General features: G+C 34.5%; 1 protein-coding gene and 1 long non-coding RNA gene across 2 annotated transcripts; one reads left to right on the forward strand and one right to left on the reverse strand.

The window, feature by feature from the left end:
* Positions 1-9905: 9905 nt before the first annotated feature.
* Positions 9906-14279, reverse strand: LOC104773748 (sulfate transporter 1.1-like). Its single transcript, XM_087476998.1, has 13 exons — positions 14234-14279; positions 13809-14147; positions 13646-13694; positions 13105-13487; positions 12879-12944; positions 12684-12797; positions 12442-12558; positions 12217-12343; positions 11655-11941; positions 11383-11573; positions 11019-11104; positions 10629-10705; positions 9906-10256 (listed from the first exon to the last, which is right to left on the reverse strand). Exons 2-13 carry the CDS (start codon positions 14124-14126, stop codon positions 10110-10112), a joined length of 1962 nt encoding a protein of 653 aa, XP_087333124.1. The 5' UTR covers positions 14127-14147; positions 14234-14279; the 3' UTR covers positions 9906-10109.
* Positions 14280-14668: 389 nt separating this feature from the next.
* LOC104773749 (uncharacterized) lies at positions 14669-15678 on the forward strand. The gene is made up of 2 exons (XR_765162.3): positions 14669-15013; positions 15171-15678. It is a non-coding gene; the product is annotated as an uncharacterized LOC104773749 (long non-coding RNA).
* The last annotated feature ends 1729 nt before the right edge of the window (positions 15679-17407 follow it).

Genomic DNA, 17407 nt, shown 5'->3' on the forward strand with positions numbered 1-17407 from the left:
AACAGTACACAGGCGGTATATATATATATTTTTTTATAAGATGTTATATTTGTCAATGTTATGTATTTTGTGTTTTATTGTATAAAACAAAATATAGTTAAATTTGTCATTTGGTTTTGATGCACCGTACATTTAAGCGCAAACACTCACATTTTCTCAAGCTTGTTATGTTTGTTTGTTTTTTTTTTCAATTTTTTGTGTAGACTACATATGTCAAACGGATCAGCCGATTCACCCCACATCCATCTGAACTTGTCTGCAAGATCCACAACCTGCATTAGTTTACCCGCTAAAACCCGTAATAAGCATGTGATTCATTGCTTGGATAAGGAAATTAGTTTAAATATTGCCTCAAAAACTGCACTATTGTTTTTTTAGAACTTGTTAGGAATATTTTATTTAATATTTTAATTTCTGTAATTATATTTATACCAAAATATACTTTTTTTTTTGTTAAGATTCACAACCATAAGATACCAATTGAGTACTATTTGTTAAGATGTCCTTGTGTTTCTATTGATGGTGAAGAAAATTGTACTTGAACATTTAGGCCTGTAACAATCAAAACATACTGAATAATCAACTAAAATTATTAAACCGGAGACAATCATACTAACAATAACTAAATAAAGCCAAGTAATTAATGCATCAAAACAGCATTAAAACAAAAAAAAAATGATCGGAACAGGTAAAACAGCAAGCAACTAAAAAAGCCTTATAGGATGAAACTCAAAGAAGCCTTATTGGCAGACAAAGGATGATAGAGAATGACGCTCTATTGAGAACATTAGTGATGAACATGTCCTTGACAGCGACAATATCAACACTAAGTTAAAGAACAGCTATACGGATTAGTGATTTCTTACTAACCCTAGCGATTACAAAGAACATTAGTTAGATTCTATATCAAGATATTTAAAACAAACAATTTTAGTAAATAAACAATCCGAAACTCACCGTTGATGGAAATTGAAGTTTTTTTTTGTTAACAAAAAATATATCAAAATACGATCAAATAAGAAAACTCATCACCGTAAGAATTCAACGTCTAGCATAAGAATGAAAAATAAACACACAAAAATGAATTTATAGAAAAGTAAAGTGTCTTCTTCCACAATCCTTAGAATTTTCCAAATATATCGAATACTATAAATTAAATATTATAGTTAGCATATTATTGTTTGAATATTCTAGTTCATTTATATTTGGGAAGATTTAAAAATTTGAATATTTTTTGAAGATGTCTATTTTGAGTTTAGGAAACTAACAAATCTGAAATTCATGGTTGTTATATTAAGAATATTTTAACGAATGTGATAAATAAATATAATTTACGGAAAATGATAATTTAAGTTTTTATTTTGTCATTTGTGTTAAAAAAAAATTAAGTTTTTATTTTGATTTTTTTTTGTAAGTGATTAGCAGCAAGTTAACAGAATTCGAACTACAAAAGACATATTAGATATTTGGGGAAGATTTTGATTTAATATGATTGGCTACGAAGGCATATTACAAAAAATAAATATTATTATAAATATAATATCTAAATAAAAGGAAACAAATGAGTTAATTATAGGAGGAAAAAACTTAATATTTGCAAAAATATAAAATCGAATTATTTATCCTGTTAATCTTAATTTGAATTGATTATCCATAATCAGAATAATATTAGATATTAATTTTAGTGTTTGGCTCTAAATGTATGTTTGGATACACCCTTTATAATAGAGGCATTGTATGGAATTTATATTTTATTTATTTATTTTTATCCCTAAGTGTACTCCCCATTTAATAGTATAGATAGATTTAAATTAAAATATGAATCTAAATCTTCGTTAAACAACATTAAACACAAAAGGTTTCGTATAACATGACATCTATGCAATTGCAAGTTTGACCTAATTGTATAGCCAGTGCAGGAAAGGCTAATGGAAAGTTCGAAGACCATCGTCCATATATAAACCATCTTAGCTTGAGTAACCAGTAAAATTTGTTACTTTTTTAATAGGCTACGTATTTCATTTTCTTTAAAAATGGAGAGAGTCGTAAATAGATTACACTGCATAGTCCAGATTATCCATTGGGTATGAAATTCCATTCTTGTTAGCACTTCCTCTATAAAATTCCATTCCAGCCTGTCATAGACTTTACTCATGTCTGTTTTAACAGCCATATAAACTCTTTTTTGTGCAGCTGATGTTTTTAGGTAGTAGAGGGCCTCATGAGTGATAAGGACATTATCCGTGATAGCTCGACTTGGGACGAAAGCTGATTGGTTCTGGGAGATACAGGTTTGTAGTATGGGCTGGATCCTCTTTGAGATGATTTTTGCAATGATTTTGTAGAAAATCGAGCATAGTGCTATAGGGCGGTAATCTGCTACACACTTAGGACTGTAATCTTTGGGATTAATCTAACATGAGTGTGGTTCGAGTGTGCAGGGAGGGCTCCAGAGAGGAAGAAATATTGGACTTCTACAGTCACCCTTTCACATATTGTGTCCTAGTTTGACTGAAAAAAGCTTGCTGAGAAACCATCAGGCCCCGGTGCCTTGTCAGGATGAATGTCGAAACATGCATTCTTGATTTCAAGCTGGGAGGGTAATTTATTAAGCTCCTCATTCATAGTTTCAGTCACGCAGGGTGAGATAGCTTCTCTTACTATGGTCGTGTTGGTTTCTCCTGCAGTATTAAAGAGTTCTTGGTAATATGAGGTAATGGTATTAACAATTTCATGTTCCTCATACACAGCATAACCTTGTTTTGACTCAAGAACTGAAATATTGTTAACCGCCTTTCGACCTTTTGTTGCAGCGTGGAAAAAACCAGTGTTTTTGTCCCCCAAAGCTAACTAGAGTTGTCGGCTCCGTTGCTTCGAAAACTCCTCTTCTTGTCGGTATGCAATAGTAAGTTTCCTGTTCAGTTCATCTAGAAGGTGTTGGGGGCTCGAATCCACAGTCATGGCTTCCTCAATTTGCTCTTTGAGATCAGCAATGTTCTTTTGACTATTTGTTTGTTGCTCCCTTGTCCAGGTGATGATGGCAATTCGACATTGGTGGAGTCTTTTCTCTAATTCCGCATCCGAACATGCATTCCAAGCATCAAGTATGAGCTTTTTAACTTCTGGAACATGCCTCAACCTTCTGTCATATCTAAAAAGCCAACTTCTTTTCTTCTTGATAGGATCAAAAGACGAGACTAAGGGACGATGGTCAGAACCCTCAAATCTAAGGTATTCACTTCGTCCTGACGGGTAAGCGATAGTCCATTCGCTATTTGCCATTGCCCTGTCTAGTCTACATCTAACTAGATGTGAGTGATGTTTCCCTCTCCAGGATAGGAAGTTTCCAGTATGTTGGAGGTCAAAGAGGTCACAGGTGGACATGAGGGATCTTAAGTCGGAGAAAGAGCCTTCTGATCTAGGCGCACCACCTGTTTTTTCATTACAGTTTATGATGTCACTGAAATCGCCAGTTAGGAACCATGGATCAGATCGAGATTCTGTTTGCATCTTCAGTTTTTCCCAGATTTCTACTCGTTTGGTTCTGTCAGGTTCTCCATACACAAAGGTAGCATAAAAATACCTTCCTTTAGCTTTTATCCGGGTTTCGATTAAGTTTTGACATGAGCTTAAGATTTCAACTTCTAGGCTTTGTTTCCAGAATAAAGCTAAACCACCTGCCCCTGGAGAGAGGGGGGGAACCAGATGATGCGACGGGTAATCAAGCCACTAAAGGGTCTGTAGCACCATATCAGATTGATTTTTGGTCTCCATGAGGAAGATAAGGTCAGGACATACAGTTCTCTTGATGTCCTTTAGTCTCTGGACTGTTATGGGGTTCCCCAGCCCACAACAGTTCCAGCTTACTATTCTTAAGGAAGAGGAGTCGGCGGATTATGAAAATCCACCTTCTTCTTCCTGCTAGTTGGAAATAAGGAGATCTGCGGTGTTGGTGTGGGAGCTGGTAGGTTTGGTGCATCACCATCTCGGGTTTGAGTATTATCTTGATTCTGGTTGGTGTTTTGTAATTGGGGCTACTATTTGATGAAGTAGTTCCAGAGGGGGTTTTAGTCTTCTTCTTCTGGTTTGTCTTTGTACTACCAGTCTTTGTTCCTCCTTTTGTATCCAACTGTTTCCTCGGGGATCCTCTTGTGAAGTTTCTTTTCTGTGTTTTTGCTCCTAACAGTTGCTGATTTCCTTTGCCGTTTTTTTCTGTGTAGGGGGGCGACCCCTTCCCCGCTTGCTTTATTCTCCGAGTTCTTTGTTTTGAAAGGTCAGATTTTGGTTTGGTGATATTTGGGGTGAGTTCTCTGGGAGAGAGATGAGGAGTTGGGGGCTCTTTGCTGACGCATTTGCCAGGTTAGCTGCCATTATAGAGTTTTCTGCTTGTTCCATTAGGTTCTCTGTTTCCCCTTGGATTACTCTCATACGCCTAACTGCGCTCTCTGTTGGATCAGGGCAGGCCATATATTGGATTGTGACTTCCCTTAGGTCCTTTAGGACTTGATCTCTAGAAGGGAGTTCAATGTTTGTTTCCACAGTTTGCTGAGTAGCTAGGTTTGATATGTTTCCTTGGTCCACTAGAGGGGGTGGAGTTTGTGGGTCAGGGTTTGGTAAAATTCTCTCAAGTGGTGGTCTTCTAGCTCTTGAGGATACAGAAGGTTCTCTGTGGGGTTCGGTCGAGGAGAAGGACTTTTCTCTCCACTGAAAGTTACAGATTGGTGGGGAGGGTCTTTGAGAGCTCCTTCTTTGGTGGCGATATGAGTCACCTGGCCTGGAGAAAGATCTTGATGGTGCACGGGAGTAGTGTCTTCTCGTATGATCATTTCTTTTGTCCCTTGTGCCCAAATACGATTCAGTGAGAGAGTGGGAACGATGTTCCATGTGCTCATAAGTACGTTTCCTTGTGGTAGGTCTTTGGGTCTGTTGATGGGTTCTCTTTTCAGCTTGCTCTTCACGGTGGTGCTTTGGGGGGAGAAATTTATCCTGGGGCGTATAATAGTTCCTTGAGACTGAAATGAGGGAGTCGCCCGATGGTGTTTGGTTTGCTCTCGGAGGACTTATCTTTATTCTTTCCTTCAGGCCTGGGCATTGGTACTTGTCATGAGATAAGCGGAGACAGTGTGTGCAGTAATTCTTCAGATTCTTATATTCTAGTACTATTACCGCTTCGCTTCCATCTGGAAATTCGATGACTGTCTCTTTTGTTACAGGTTCTAAAACATTGACTAGGACCTTCAGTTGGATAGAGGAATCAGAGATCTCCCAATCCAAGATCTCACCAAGGGCTTCACCGATGGAGTGGACGATTTCTTTTTTCCAGTAATGTTTTGGTAAGCCTTGGATTTCTAGCCAGAAAGGAATTAGTGAGGGAAAGGAGGGTGAGATAACTGGTTCCCATCTTTGAAGGATAACCATCCATTGGTCGAAGTGGTAAGGCATATTGTCTAGAACTTGTTGGAGATCTTCTTCAAGTTCGAACTTAAACTGGAAAACACCTTGTCCTAAGTCAGCACCAGTTGTTTTTCCTTTCAGGTTCAGGAGAAAAGAGAAGATAGCCCACATTCTTTGACCAGCAGGGTTTGTGAGTCTTCCGATAAGGGTAAGATGGTTCTCCTGGATTAGATCTGAAGTATCCAACTCTGGTGCTTTAATTCTCTTTCGGGGGGAGGCGAGTAATCTTTTGCTAACTCCTTTCCTTTCATATGATATGGTATCCGATTTGACATATTGTTACCAGGGTTACATAGGAAGCAGGATGAGGTTCGGTGTAGTTGTTCAACAGAGGTATCAGCAGGAAAGCGGTTTAAATATGGGTGGAGACAAGCAAATCCCGTTCTCAAATTCAAAAGGTAGAAGTAAATGCAGTGGGGTGGTGAAGTACGTACCAGATTCTGATGGAGTGAATGCTTGTATGCTCTTTGGTTGAAGGCGGTTGAGGATCTAGGAAGACGTTTGAAGAACAGTTGCTCAAAGCCAGGAGGGGCTGTTTACCTGGCGGATAAAGCCGTAGTCCAGCTCTTATTGGTGGGAAAGGGTGGGTGAGATCTGGACAAAAGGCTTCATCCTTTCCTTGGTTGCTGTGCCTGGGAGAGTTTGAAATCGTATCTTACACAATAGGTCTTGCCACTCCTAAGACTTGCAAACTCTCCATTTCTCCTCCCCATTGCGGTTAGTTTTTTTTTTCAGAAAAAAAAATTATTTTAGTTTGTCTCAAATGCTAAGCTAGTTTCTTCTTCTTCTTTTTTTTTTCTATTTTTCTTGTGTTATATTTTTAGGTTTTTAACGTGTTATTATTATTATTTTATTTTTTTTGCAGGTATGATGACTCCAAGCGGTACGACACCAGGTGCATCTCCTGGTACGTGTTGACTTTATTATTTTCATGTTTTCTTAATTTTAATTTTGTTTTTGCCTCAATTAGATAAACCGATTATGTGAGTAATTAATATTGAGGGATTTTGTGTTTGTTCCCCTTGGGGCTTGATTTAAAAGAGTATTGAAATAGTGTAGTATTAAATATAATATATATATATACATGCATTTTCTTTTTGGCAGTAGCTAATTTCATTATTAGATTTTCTTTAATTGTTCAATTTTCGCTTTCACTCGATCAAGAAACACATTACATTGGTAACTAAAACTGAAGTTTTTGTGTTCTTTCATTTTCTCCTTTTTGATGAATAAGAAGGCGTTTAAAATGTTAGTGTGGTTTTTAATTTTTTAACTTTTTGTTTTTTAAAAAATGTATGCGTATGTGAGAATTCAACTCACATACGTATGTGTTTTATTTAGAGTGGTTTTAATGTTTTTAATAAAGATTTCTTTTGTTAGTTTATAGTTATCAGCCTTTTTCGGCAAAACGTATATATAAACAACCTCTATACACGTATACATACCCATAAATCATTACTTTTTTGTTTTTGTTTTTTTGGTTCGGAATTGGTTTTCATATCAGTTAATAAAATATCGTTGACAAGAAAAAAAGAAAAAAAAATCATAGGCCCTGATTGGTGACAATAAAAAAGCGCATTTGGAAAGAGAAAAAGTGAATTCCGCTTTTGTTCACCAATCAGCAAATAGTAATAACAATTTGCCTTTTGTTTAAAATAATCTTTTTTTTTGCGGATTTCTAGTTAGCAAATTACACTAGACGGCTTTTTCAAACAAAATCAGTATATTATCCAGCGGATTTCAACAAAACCGCAGTGACCAGTGGATAATAATATTTTTTTACATTATTCTTTTAAAAAAAAAATTAACTAAATATGCTATATATCAGGAAACTTTAATTGTTCTAAAAGAACAAAAAAAAAACCATCTCTCCTCTTGCAATTAGGTCTAACCTTCCCTTCTACAGTCTTGAGTTCTCAGATTTGCCTCTTCCGGCGGCACCACGGCATCGTGAGAGGACTCCTTAGATCGTTTCTTGTTTATAATTGTTAAAAGAAGTCAAAGCCCATTAAGACCAATATAGCTCACGTTGGAGCTTAAAGTGGGAATCGGGTCAGATCGAACAGAGTCAAAATCTCTGTTTCACTTTCACGTGTCTGTAAGACTTGGTTTCGATAGTTAATTTCTTTGACATTTGTTTCTTCACGTTGCCCATCACACACGACAAAACAGTAATTTAAATAATACTTTCTCCGTTTCAAAATATAAGATGTTTTGGAGAAGTTTGTTGTTTCATAATATATGATGTTTTCAAATTTTAATATAACTTTTAGATTAGTTTAGTATGTTATATTATGCAGTATTGTTTCTGATTGGTTGAACTTGTTAAAAGTATAGACTTCTTAATCTGCGTGCTTTTCTTAAAACATCCTATATTTTGAAACGGAGGAGTATATAAAAAAAGACCTGATAACAAGTTAACAACATATGAAAGATACCAACAAGTGAACCATATTGGTATATGATATGGTTAATCTATTTGACTTTAACCGGATCTACCAATGAATTGAACCAGCCTTAAAAAATCATTATGTTTAGAGTTATTAGGTTTTATTAAATATATTTTGTACAAAAATGATATTTACAAAGTCTTTGAATATACATTATAAATAACATTATAATTATACTTTATATAAAATATTTATTTATTAATACAAAACAAATTAAAATATATAATTATATTAGTTATTAATAAAATATATGAAATCCGCACTATACATAGTTTTTCACCGATCAAACATTATTTTGTACAAACCGCACTTGTCCTGCAAATATATTTCTCCCGCACGTACCGCAGTTGAACCGTACCGCACTGTAATACCGCTTTCCCCGCACAACCAAAACCGCGGTTACCATTCGGAGGCATAATCTCAACCTTTTTTATAAAGCTTTTACTGTATTGTATTCTTATCCAATAAGAATTTCGATATACCGTAATTGTTATTGTGTTACTCGCATTGCATTTGTGTTACTCCTTTCTATTTTTACTAATAAATACTTTCGTATGTTACTTAAAAATATATATAATTATGAATGTTATTATGGATTCAGTTTCCCCATCGGCTGGAACACCCAAGACTTCCCCATCTGCAGCCAAGTCACCATCTGCAGCCAAGTCACCGGCAACTTCGCCATCTTCGGATGAGACACCGTCAATGACTGCACCGTCACTCACTTCTGGCACAAGCATCGTCTCAGTTCCTGCACTCACCATCGTTGCCGTATTAGTTTCTTCTATTGCTTACATTTCGGCTTTTTCCAATTAATCACAGCTTTTCTTTTATTTTTCTTTGTATTTTCTTCTATGAATTGAACATTGTTATGGTCGTCATTTGAATACATGATTCTTTGATGTTTTTGGATATTCAGGTTAGTTTTCGTCAATCATGCAACCGTCGTTATTTATGTTTATTTTGTTTTCCTTAAAACAAAGTGAAAACATGTGTTGGGCTGCTCAATTATATTCGATTAGGATTAGATCTTATAAAATAAGTCTACTCAGAGCCATATCTAAACCTTGAGGCCCAAGACGAATCTAAGAAATGGAATAAAATATGAGGAATGCAATAATAACTATAATTTAAATTAAAATATGAATCTAAATCTTCGTTAAACAACATTAAACACAAAAGGTTTCGTATAACATGACATCTATGCAATTGCAAGTTTGACCTAATTGTATAGCCAGTGCAGGAAAGGCTAATGGAAAGTTCGAAGACCATCGTCCATATATAAACCATCTTAGCTTGAGTAACCAATAAAATTTGTTACTTTTTTAATAGGCTACGTATTTCATTTTCTTTAAAAATGGAGAGGGTCGTAAATAGATTACAAAACTTATTTAAACTAGGTTTTTTTTTTGTTAACCTATATATATTATTACTTGTATTTTGATATTATTGGTTTAGTAGATCATTGCTTTAGTTGACGTTTAATTTGGTTAATCTTATATATGTCAATCTTATGCCATGGAACAATGATGGATGTATATACCCTCCTAACCGGCTTGATGAACAGTATCTAGCTGTCAGCTAGTCACACAAATATCCCAATCTATTTAAAAAAATGCCAATTAGGAATAAATTAAGAATATGATTTAGGTCGAGACTGATGCAGATCATATCCGATAGATTGAGATGTGATGGTTATATAAACTCTTTAAATTAGTATATTTTAGAATATTCGGACACAAAGATTCGAACTCATAGATCAAATCAAGAAACAAACTAAAATTCAATTAAATACTAAGTTGAATGTTTTATAAGCTAATAAAAATTGCAGAAATTGATGAAAAAATCAAATGAATATTCTGACAAATAAACACTTCCGACAATTTGGGTTACATAACACAATTGTTAACATAGTAAGTTGGAAGTACAATTTATTCAACATCTCATATAAAACACAAATCACGAGAGAAATAACATTCGAAAGATTGAACATAAAATAAATAAATAAAAGCCACTTTTTCCCCATTTCACCTTTGTTTGATTCAAACAAAAACTCAACAACCATGCATATATTACACATATTATCATACCATCTCAAGAAAAGAAAACAAAAGAAAAAAACCATAGTTCTTAAATCAGTTTCTCTCATATATATGCACACATACGTATATGGATGTATATATATATATGTATGAATAGACGATATTAAGCTTGCTGCTCAGCCAATTTCGGAGAACAAGCCGCGACCGCATCGCCAACACTAAGGAAGATATTTTCCTCTCCAATCTCCTCGGCGAACTTGGAAGCAAAAAGTTTCTCAGTTACCACTGGTCCCGGATTTGCTAGAATTAACTGTTCAATTTCAAGTCAATTAATCAATCAGATCGTATTAACGACTGCTAATAGTAATACCACTAATTTAGGTACATACACAACTAATTTTTTGTACTTCGGTTACTGTATATTAAGAAACCTTTTACTTTAGTAAAATCAAAATTAGTATACCGTAAAAAGAATGATATCTCAATTGGTATTCTTACAAAAACATTTATTAAATACATCTAAGGTTTTATTGCTATGACCGAGCGTTATTTAATTTAATTTTAATATAAAACTCTAAAATAAATATACAAAATATTTTTTGCTTATGTAACTAGAAACAATTTAAAATAATCGTTTTTTCAACCAATAGATTGTTACATTGATCGAAAAAAGATTAAATACCTGAATATGTTGCTTCTCGAGGCTCTTGTGAAGTTCTTCGATGGAGTGGATACCACTGGTATCGATATCAGTAACCGCTGCTCAAATATATATGTATGTATACCATCAATAAATTTGTAACTGTACCATTACTTTATGTTGTTTTAATAGTTTCACTATATTATAAGATCGTCAAGTTAGTTGAATTATTATTATTATTATTATTATTATTATTATTATTATTATTATTATTATTATTATTATTATTATTATTATTATTATTATTATTATTATTATTATTATTATTATTATTATTATTATATATTGTTATTGTTATTGTTGTTGTTGTTGTTGTTGTTGTTGTTGTTGTTAGAAAGATGATCAGTATAACTATAGAAATATTATTCTTACGTGACATCTCGATAATCACAAATTTGATTGGGGGCATGCCCTCTGCTTTAGCGTTTTCTTGCTCTTCTCGCAACCATCTTGATGCCCTGTCACCAAATTTCAATTATTAATTAGTCCATCTAATTAACTCTTACATAGATACATCAAAGTGAATTAGTCCATCTAATCCCCCACGACTAATTAAATTTTGTATACTTTAATATGAAAGGAAACGCAAATCATTTACATCCAGTTTTGGTTTTTTTATCATATTTTTTGGTCAATAATGTTTTTTATTGAGTTGGAAAAAATAAGATATTAGCATAATGAAGGATGTGTAGATATATATATATATATATATATATATATATATATATATATATACCTTTCTCGGACGTAGTTGGAGTTGGAAAAGTAGATGGCGGAGTCAACACGGATGATCAAGATTCCGGGAATCTTGGCAGCGTCCGGGTACTGTAGAGTGTTCCGATACACATTTGTATTTGGAAGCTTCCCTAGAATCGCAGTTCTTGGTCTTGTCACTTGCAGCAGTATCTTGGCAAAAGATATCGCCACCTATGTAAATAGTTTCACCAACAAACCAAAAATAAGTAAGCTTTAAATATAACAATATATTATATAAGTGAGATGCCTTACGGAGATCAAGAGGCCAATCTCAACGGAGATGAAGACGACACCAAAGAAAGCTCCCATGCAAGCCATGAAGTCGAGTTTATCAATCTTCCATATGAGAACAGCTGAGTCAATATCGATAAGACCGAGGACAGCCGATATAATGATGGCTGCGAGGATAGCATTTGGAGTGTACTTGAAGAGTGGTGTGATGAATTCTAAGGTCAGAGCTACCACTATGGCCATCACTATGTTTGAAACCGCTGTGTGGACTCCAGCCATGTAGTTCACGGCAGATCGCGAAAACGAACCTATAATTTTGTTATATGTGAGTTACTCATCGTGACCGTCTTTTATCAAAGAAGAAACGTATACAAACATCGCATGTAAAACCATCTTCAGATTTTTTCGCGGATAAGTACAAATCTTTATATATTTGTGTAGTGGAAAAAGTAAGAACACTATTAAAATACTCAAAAATGCGATTGTAAATAATAAGTAGGAAATCTGTGAAGTGGGATTTAAGTTTGAAACCTATAAACCTTAACAATTAATACTCTTAACATTTAACGTTTTCGCAACTTACCGGTGGCAATGTAACAAGAAGTAAGTGAACCGACGACGTTCATAGTCCCCAAAGCGATCATCTCTTTGTTCCCATCGATTTGATAGTCTTTCATTGCCGCAAATGTTCTTGCAATCGCTACAGCTTCCTAGAAAATATTATTTTCCGACATAATTAACTTGGCGAATTAGAATACAAAACATTAATGATCTCTTACTTATATGCATATATATGTGCATGACTTACCGTTAAGGCGACCATACCGGCAATGGCTCCAATTCGGATTCCTTCCGTAAAATATTTTCCGGAGAAGAAAATCTTATTAGCAGAAATGGGATTGATTCCTTGATCTATATGTCTCACCTTCATAGTTTAAATGATAAAATATTGTTGGTTAAACTAGGGAATGTATCAAATATTACTCATTAATGACGATTTAAAAAAAAAAAAAAACATATAGACATGCATGCATGCATGTGTAAGCTTACAATTTGGACTCCTTGTTTGTCAGCACGAGTTATGAAGACAAAGAAGGTAGAGATAATGACGGAAATAAGAGGAGCAATTGCTGGAACCCAAAAGAGTTTCTTGTTTCTCTTCCCCTGTAATCAAATTTTCATATTAGAAGTGGAGATAACAAAGATGCACACATATATATTGGAGATGAAAAGTAAAAGTGTTACGATGAATTTGGCGACGAGAAGAAATGTCAAGAAACTGGCGCCAATGACTATAGTTTGCCAATTCCACTGGAAGGATCATAAATAAATGAAAGCGAATGAGATATTATTTGAAGTATTGAGCCTAGGCTCGCATCTCGAAGCTTCTTGATTACCAAAAAAGAAAAAGACAAACAAAAAAATGTAGTGTGGAAGAGGATGAAAGAAAGTTGAGTAATCAAAAAGGTACCCCATGACGAGCAGCGGCGAATACGGATTGCATAACAGAAACAATATCAGTTTTCTTGGTAAATGTCTTGATGCCAAGAAAGCCCTTAAGCTGTTGGAGAGCGATGGTAATGGCTGCTCCTCCCATGAACCCAACCACCGCGGCATGCGACAAAAAGTCAATCAAGAATCCCAACCGCAGAAAACCAAGGCCGGCTTCGAAAATACCAGCAAAGAAAGTGGCAGTGAAGGCAAGGCGGAGATAATCAGCAGGGTTATCATTTGGGTCGATCACGGCCTGGCACAACGTTCCTAAAAGAAGAGATACCACAGCCACTGGCCCTATCGCAATATCTCTAGAACTCCCCATGCCCGCATACACAAGTGGTGGCACGAAGCTCGAGTCTGCAAAAAAAAAAAAAAACATGCATTCACATATTTGCACACAAGAGTGTACTAGAAATGATTTTTTTTTTGGTTCAAATGCCACATATATTATCAACACTCGTAATTTTTCTGATAAACAAAAAAAAAAACTTTAGTTTAAATGTAGTAAGGCTCACAAAGTCCATATTTCGGATCCAAATTCGCGAGCTTTGCATATCCGATATCCTGTCATCGATGAATCATATAAATGAGATATAGATATGGTTTGGATATGAAAGGAAGAAATGCACCAAAAAGTAGTACGTGGAGTTGAGAAAAATGGAGTCATAAATAGTAAACCTGAGGGATGCAAAGACTAGCAATGGTGAGACCGGCAATGACATCGCCTCTAAGTTTGCGAAGATTGTAATCTCTTGCCCACCCAATGATCGGGAAGACAGCCTGGATCCCGAGCAACACCTGCTTAGATTTGGTCTGGCCCTTGAAATCCCTAAGCGGTGCATCATGGAAGAAAGTTTCTTGAACCACTGACTTGAAGTCCTTGAGCAAACCCACTTTCGGAGGAGCTAGCACTCTCTGGCGAACGTGTGTTGTCTCATCATCTGATGTCTTTCTTGAACCGGACCCTCCTCCGTCCGGTGGATTAGTCCTCGCCATGATTGTTGAAAACTTAGTTGCCTGCAGAAATTGTTACCAATAAACGTTATTAAGAAATGAAGTAATGACTAGCTTTGTAATGTGTTAATGAGGACTAGTTTTAAAACCTTAGACGGGAGATATTATTATTTGGGGTACTGTAGATTTTTATTGAGGGATTGGAATGTTGCTTCGTAGTTTATATAAGTTGCGAAACATCTGAAAGTCAACTCTGGAGATCACAATTTGGATTTCATATTTCTTGTAAGAAAAAACATGTTACACTTTGATAAATTCAGCGAAAGCCAACAATACTGTAATTTATTAATAAATCAAAATATGATAATAACATTGAACAATATCTGAGGTGTTAATTGATTTGATATCGGTGGAGTGAAAGACCAAAAGGTTGACTTTGGCAATTTATGCGGTGTAGATCAGAGATACCCCAAAAAAATATTATACATTAAAATCAAGAAAATGCTAGTTCAATTTAAATTTAAAATAATTCTTTCCTTCATTGAAACAGAACATAATTAAAATGTGACATTTGATTTAAAAATATATATAATAATTACACCAACATAAGGTTTCACGGATTAATGAAAGGTTTCTCTCTCTTATCTCTCTAAAAATCTTTTAGAGAAAGAGACCACTTCCCGTCCGACATCCTCCGGCTAAGATAGCGGTAGTTGGTCGGCTTGCTTCTGGCAACGTATGGTTCCTTACCAACGTCAGCTAGCTTTGTCTCCGGCATAGGTGGCTTCCATAGCATCTGTGGTCGGCTTTGTCTCCAGCATGGGTGGTTCCTTTAACATCCTTGGTCGGCTTAGCTTCCGGCATAGGTTGGCTTCCACAGTGACTATGGCTGGCTTTGTTTTAGCTCTTTCGCCGTCCATCTCTCTGGTGTAGGTTTTTTTTCGCTTCCGGATTTTTCTCCGGCTTTGTTTTTTTTCCTTTCATCTCCGCCTTTTGGGGTTTTGGTTTCAGATCTGACGAAAATAAATCAATCGTTTGATTTTCCTGAGTTCTAACATCGTGTCGACTGACATGATTTTATCTCAGCTTTCGTTTAGTTTCTTAGATTTGAAACTGTTTGAAGAAAGCAAGCAGCCTATATTTGGTGAATTAAAAAATTCCTTGAAGGTTGAAAAGCTGCTAATTGAAGATGAAGTTAAAGAAGATTTTCAGTTTTGCATTAGTGGAATCTTAATCTCATTAAGCTAAAATTGGAATTTTGCCTTATTCTTTGGGCAAAGATTGAGATCGATCGACATAAGAATATTTCCGGCGATTTCGGCCGGACTGGAAGCTTTCCGGTGACTTAACTGCCGGTGATCGAAGATTCTAACCTCTTCCACTTCCCACGTGTCTTCCAATTTGTTTTGCAATAGCCATGTGTCTTTTGTGCTGTATCCAAGGTTTCCTTCCATCTAGGTTTCCTTACTGGGCTTTTGCTTTGTTTTATTTTATTTGGGCTTATGTTCTTAACTGTTTGTAAAATATTGGCTAGCCTTTTTGGCTTTGTAATATTGTCTGGTGAAATAAAACACAGTTGAGTAACAAAAAAAAAGGTTTCACGGATTTAAGGCGCTAGTTATTGTTGCGATCGTAGGAATTTGCAGAAGTGAGTGATTACGATTTCAAATGTTATTCTACTGGTTGAAAATAAGTGTTTTTGCAGGATATTTATAACTGATAGATCAGCAGGTACGACATCGGTTAAATGAAAAAATTATCAAAATAAATATAATATAAAGTATAAAAATATTAAAAATAAAGTTATATTTATGAAAAATAAAATAAAAATAAAGATATTTAATAATGAAAAATTATATATGAAGTACTAAATAGTTCTTCAAAAATGAAACAGAAAAAACTTAATAGTAAAACACATAAGTACATAACTATTTATGTTAGAAGATTAAAGTTATAAAATAATTAGTTTTTAACAATTAACAATATATATATATATATAACTTGATAATATATTTTTATTTTTTGTTTATGTGGTTTTTTCTTTTGTTTTTTTTATTTTAAATCATCCAATATAGCTCGTAACCGTAGACGTTTGTAGATTTTTGTCTAAAAAAATTGTAATTTTGATCAGTTTCAAAAATAAAAATGTAAGATTTATGAATAATTACGTAAAGAACCAATCAAACTTTAAAATATTTTATATCACGTTTAGAGGAGTACTCATTTGCAATGAACCTAACTCACACATTTGGCACATACGGAAAACTGCTTAAATGGACGGTAAAATACTCCACATCGCTCGGTAATTTTATATCTCACTAGAAATTTCATAAAAATGTATACTGAAACGTCTACTAAGAAACATTGGTTTTGAACCAACATTTTGAGGAAAACAATTCGTAACCCAAACACTCGAATACTAGACGTATACCTTTTAACCAGAAATTGTGACACATCGGTGACATTGGTACAAATTATTATAAGAAATAAATTGGTAAAAAAAGTTGATTGGACAAAAATTTTATCGGAGATCCATTTTCAAATTTTTTATGTCACAAATAAACCAAAATATATAACTAGATATGATAATATTATACAAATAACTGTTGTAAGGCTGAAAGTAAATGGAATAAAATAGTGTGGCATGTGATGATGTGATAATATAACACTTGATCAGTAAATAATAAATACTCCCTCTGTTCCAATATTTAAGATCTATTAGGCTTGTTTATTTGTTCTATATTATAAGATTTTTTCAAGTTTCTATGCACTTTTTAAAATTAATTTAATAATTTTTGATTATTTAAATTCTGCAAAAAAAAATTATTAGTTTTTATTTTTTTAATACATACATTTTCATTCAATTCAACAAGGGAAACCATTACAATAAGTGCCTCCTATGATGAGTAATACCTATAAAAAAACAAGGTTACAAGACTAACGAAAAACTCTAAACCAAGTAACCAAAAATATGTTAGCCGGGAGAATATTCCTTTGCTTGAGCGTTAAAATTCTGAGATGTGATCTGAGCATGTTCTTAATTTCTGAGATAAGACTCGAGGCTGATCTAGAGGTGGAAGTTTGAAGCCTCGAATTACGCTCCTTCCAAATTGTGTAGACTGAGGCTTGATACGCTAACTGGAGAACCATGAATTATTTTTATCTCTACAAGGATTCTTCAACCATTTGACCCCATCATCAAAGTTAAGTGGAGGAGAAATCTGAGCTTTGTTAGTGAAGGCATGCCACACTTCAGCAGCATAGGAACAATCAAAGAAGAGGTGCTGTCGGGACTCATCATGATTATTGCAGAGAAGACAATT

The sequence above is a fragment of the Camelina sativa genome, chromosome 2 (assembly GCF_030686135.1).
Source record: "Camelina sativa cultivar CO46 ecotype springtype chromosome 2, ASM3068613v1".
Lineage (NCBI taxonomy): Eukaryota > Viridiplantae > Streptophyta > Magnoliopsida > Brassicales > Brassicaceae > Camelina > Camelina sativa.

Coding starts and splice junctions, on each gene's coding strand:
- LOC104773748 (XM_087476998.1), bottom strand. CDS start 14,126: ATGGCGAGGACTAATCCACCGGACGGAGGAGGGTCCGGTTCAAGAAAG. Junction 12,798..12,878: donor TTCTCGTCGCCAAATTCATC/GTAACACTTTTA, acceptor ATTTGATTACAG/GGGAAGAGAAACAAGAAACT. Junction 10,706..11,018: donor TGTGATTATCGAGATGTCAC/GTAAGAATAATA, acceptor ATATTTGAGCAG/CGGTTACTGATATCGATACC.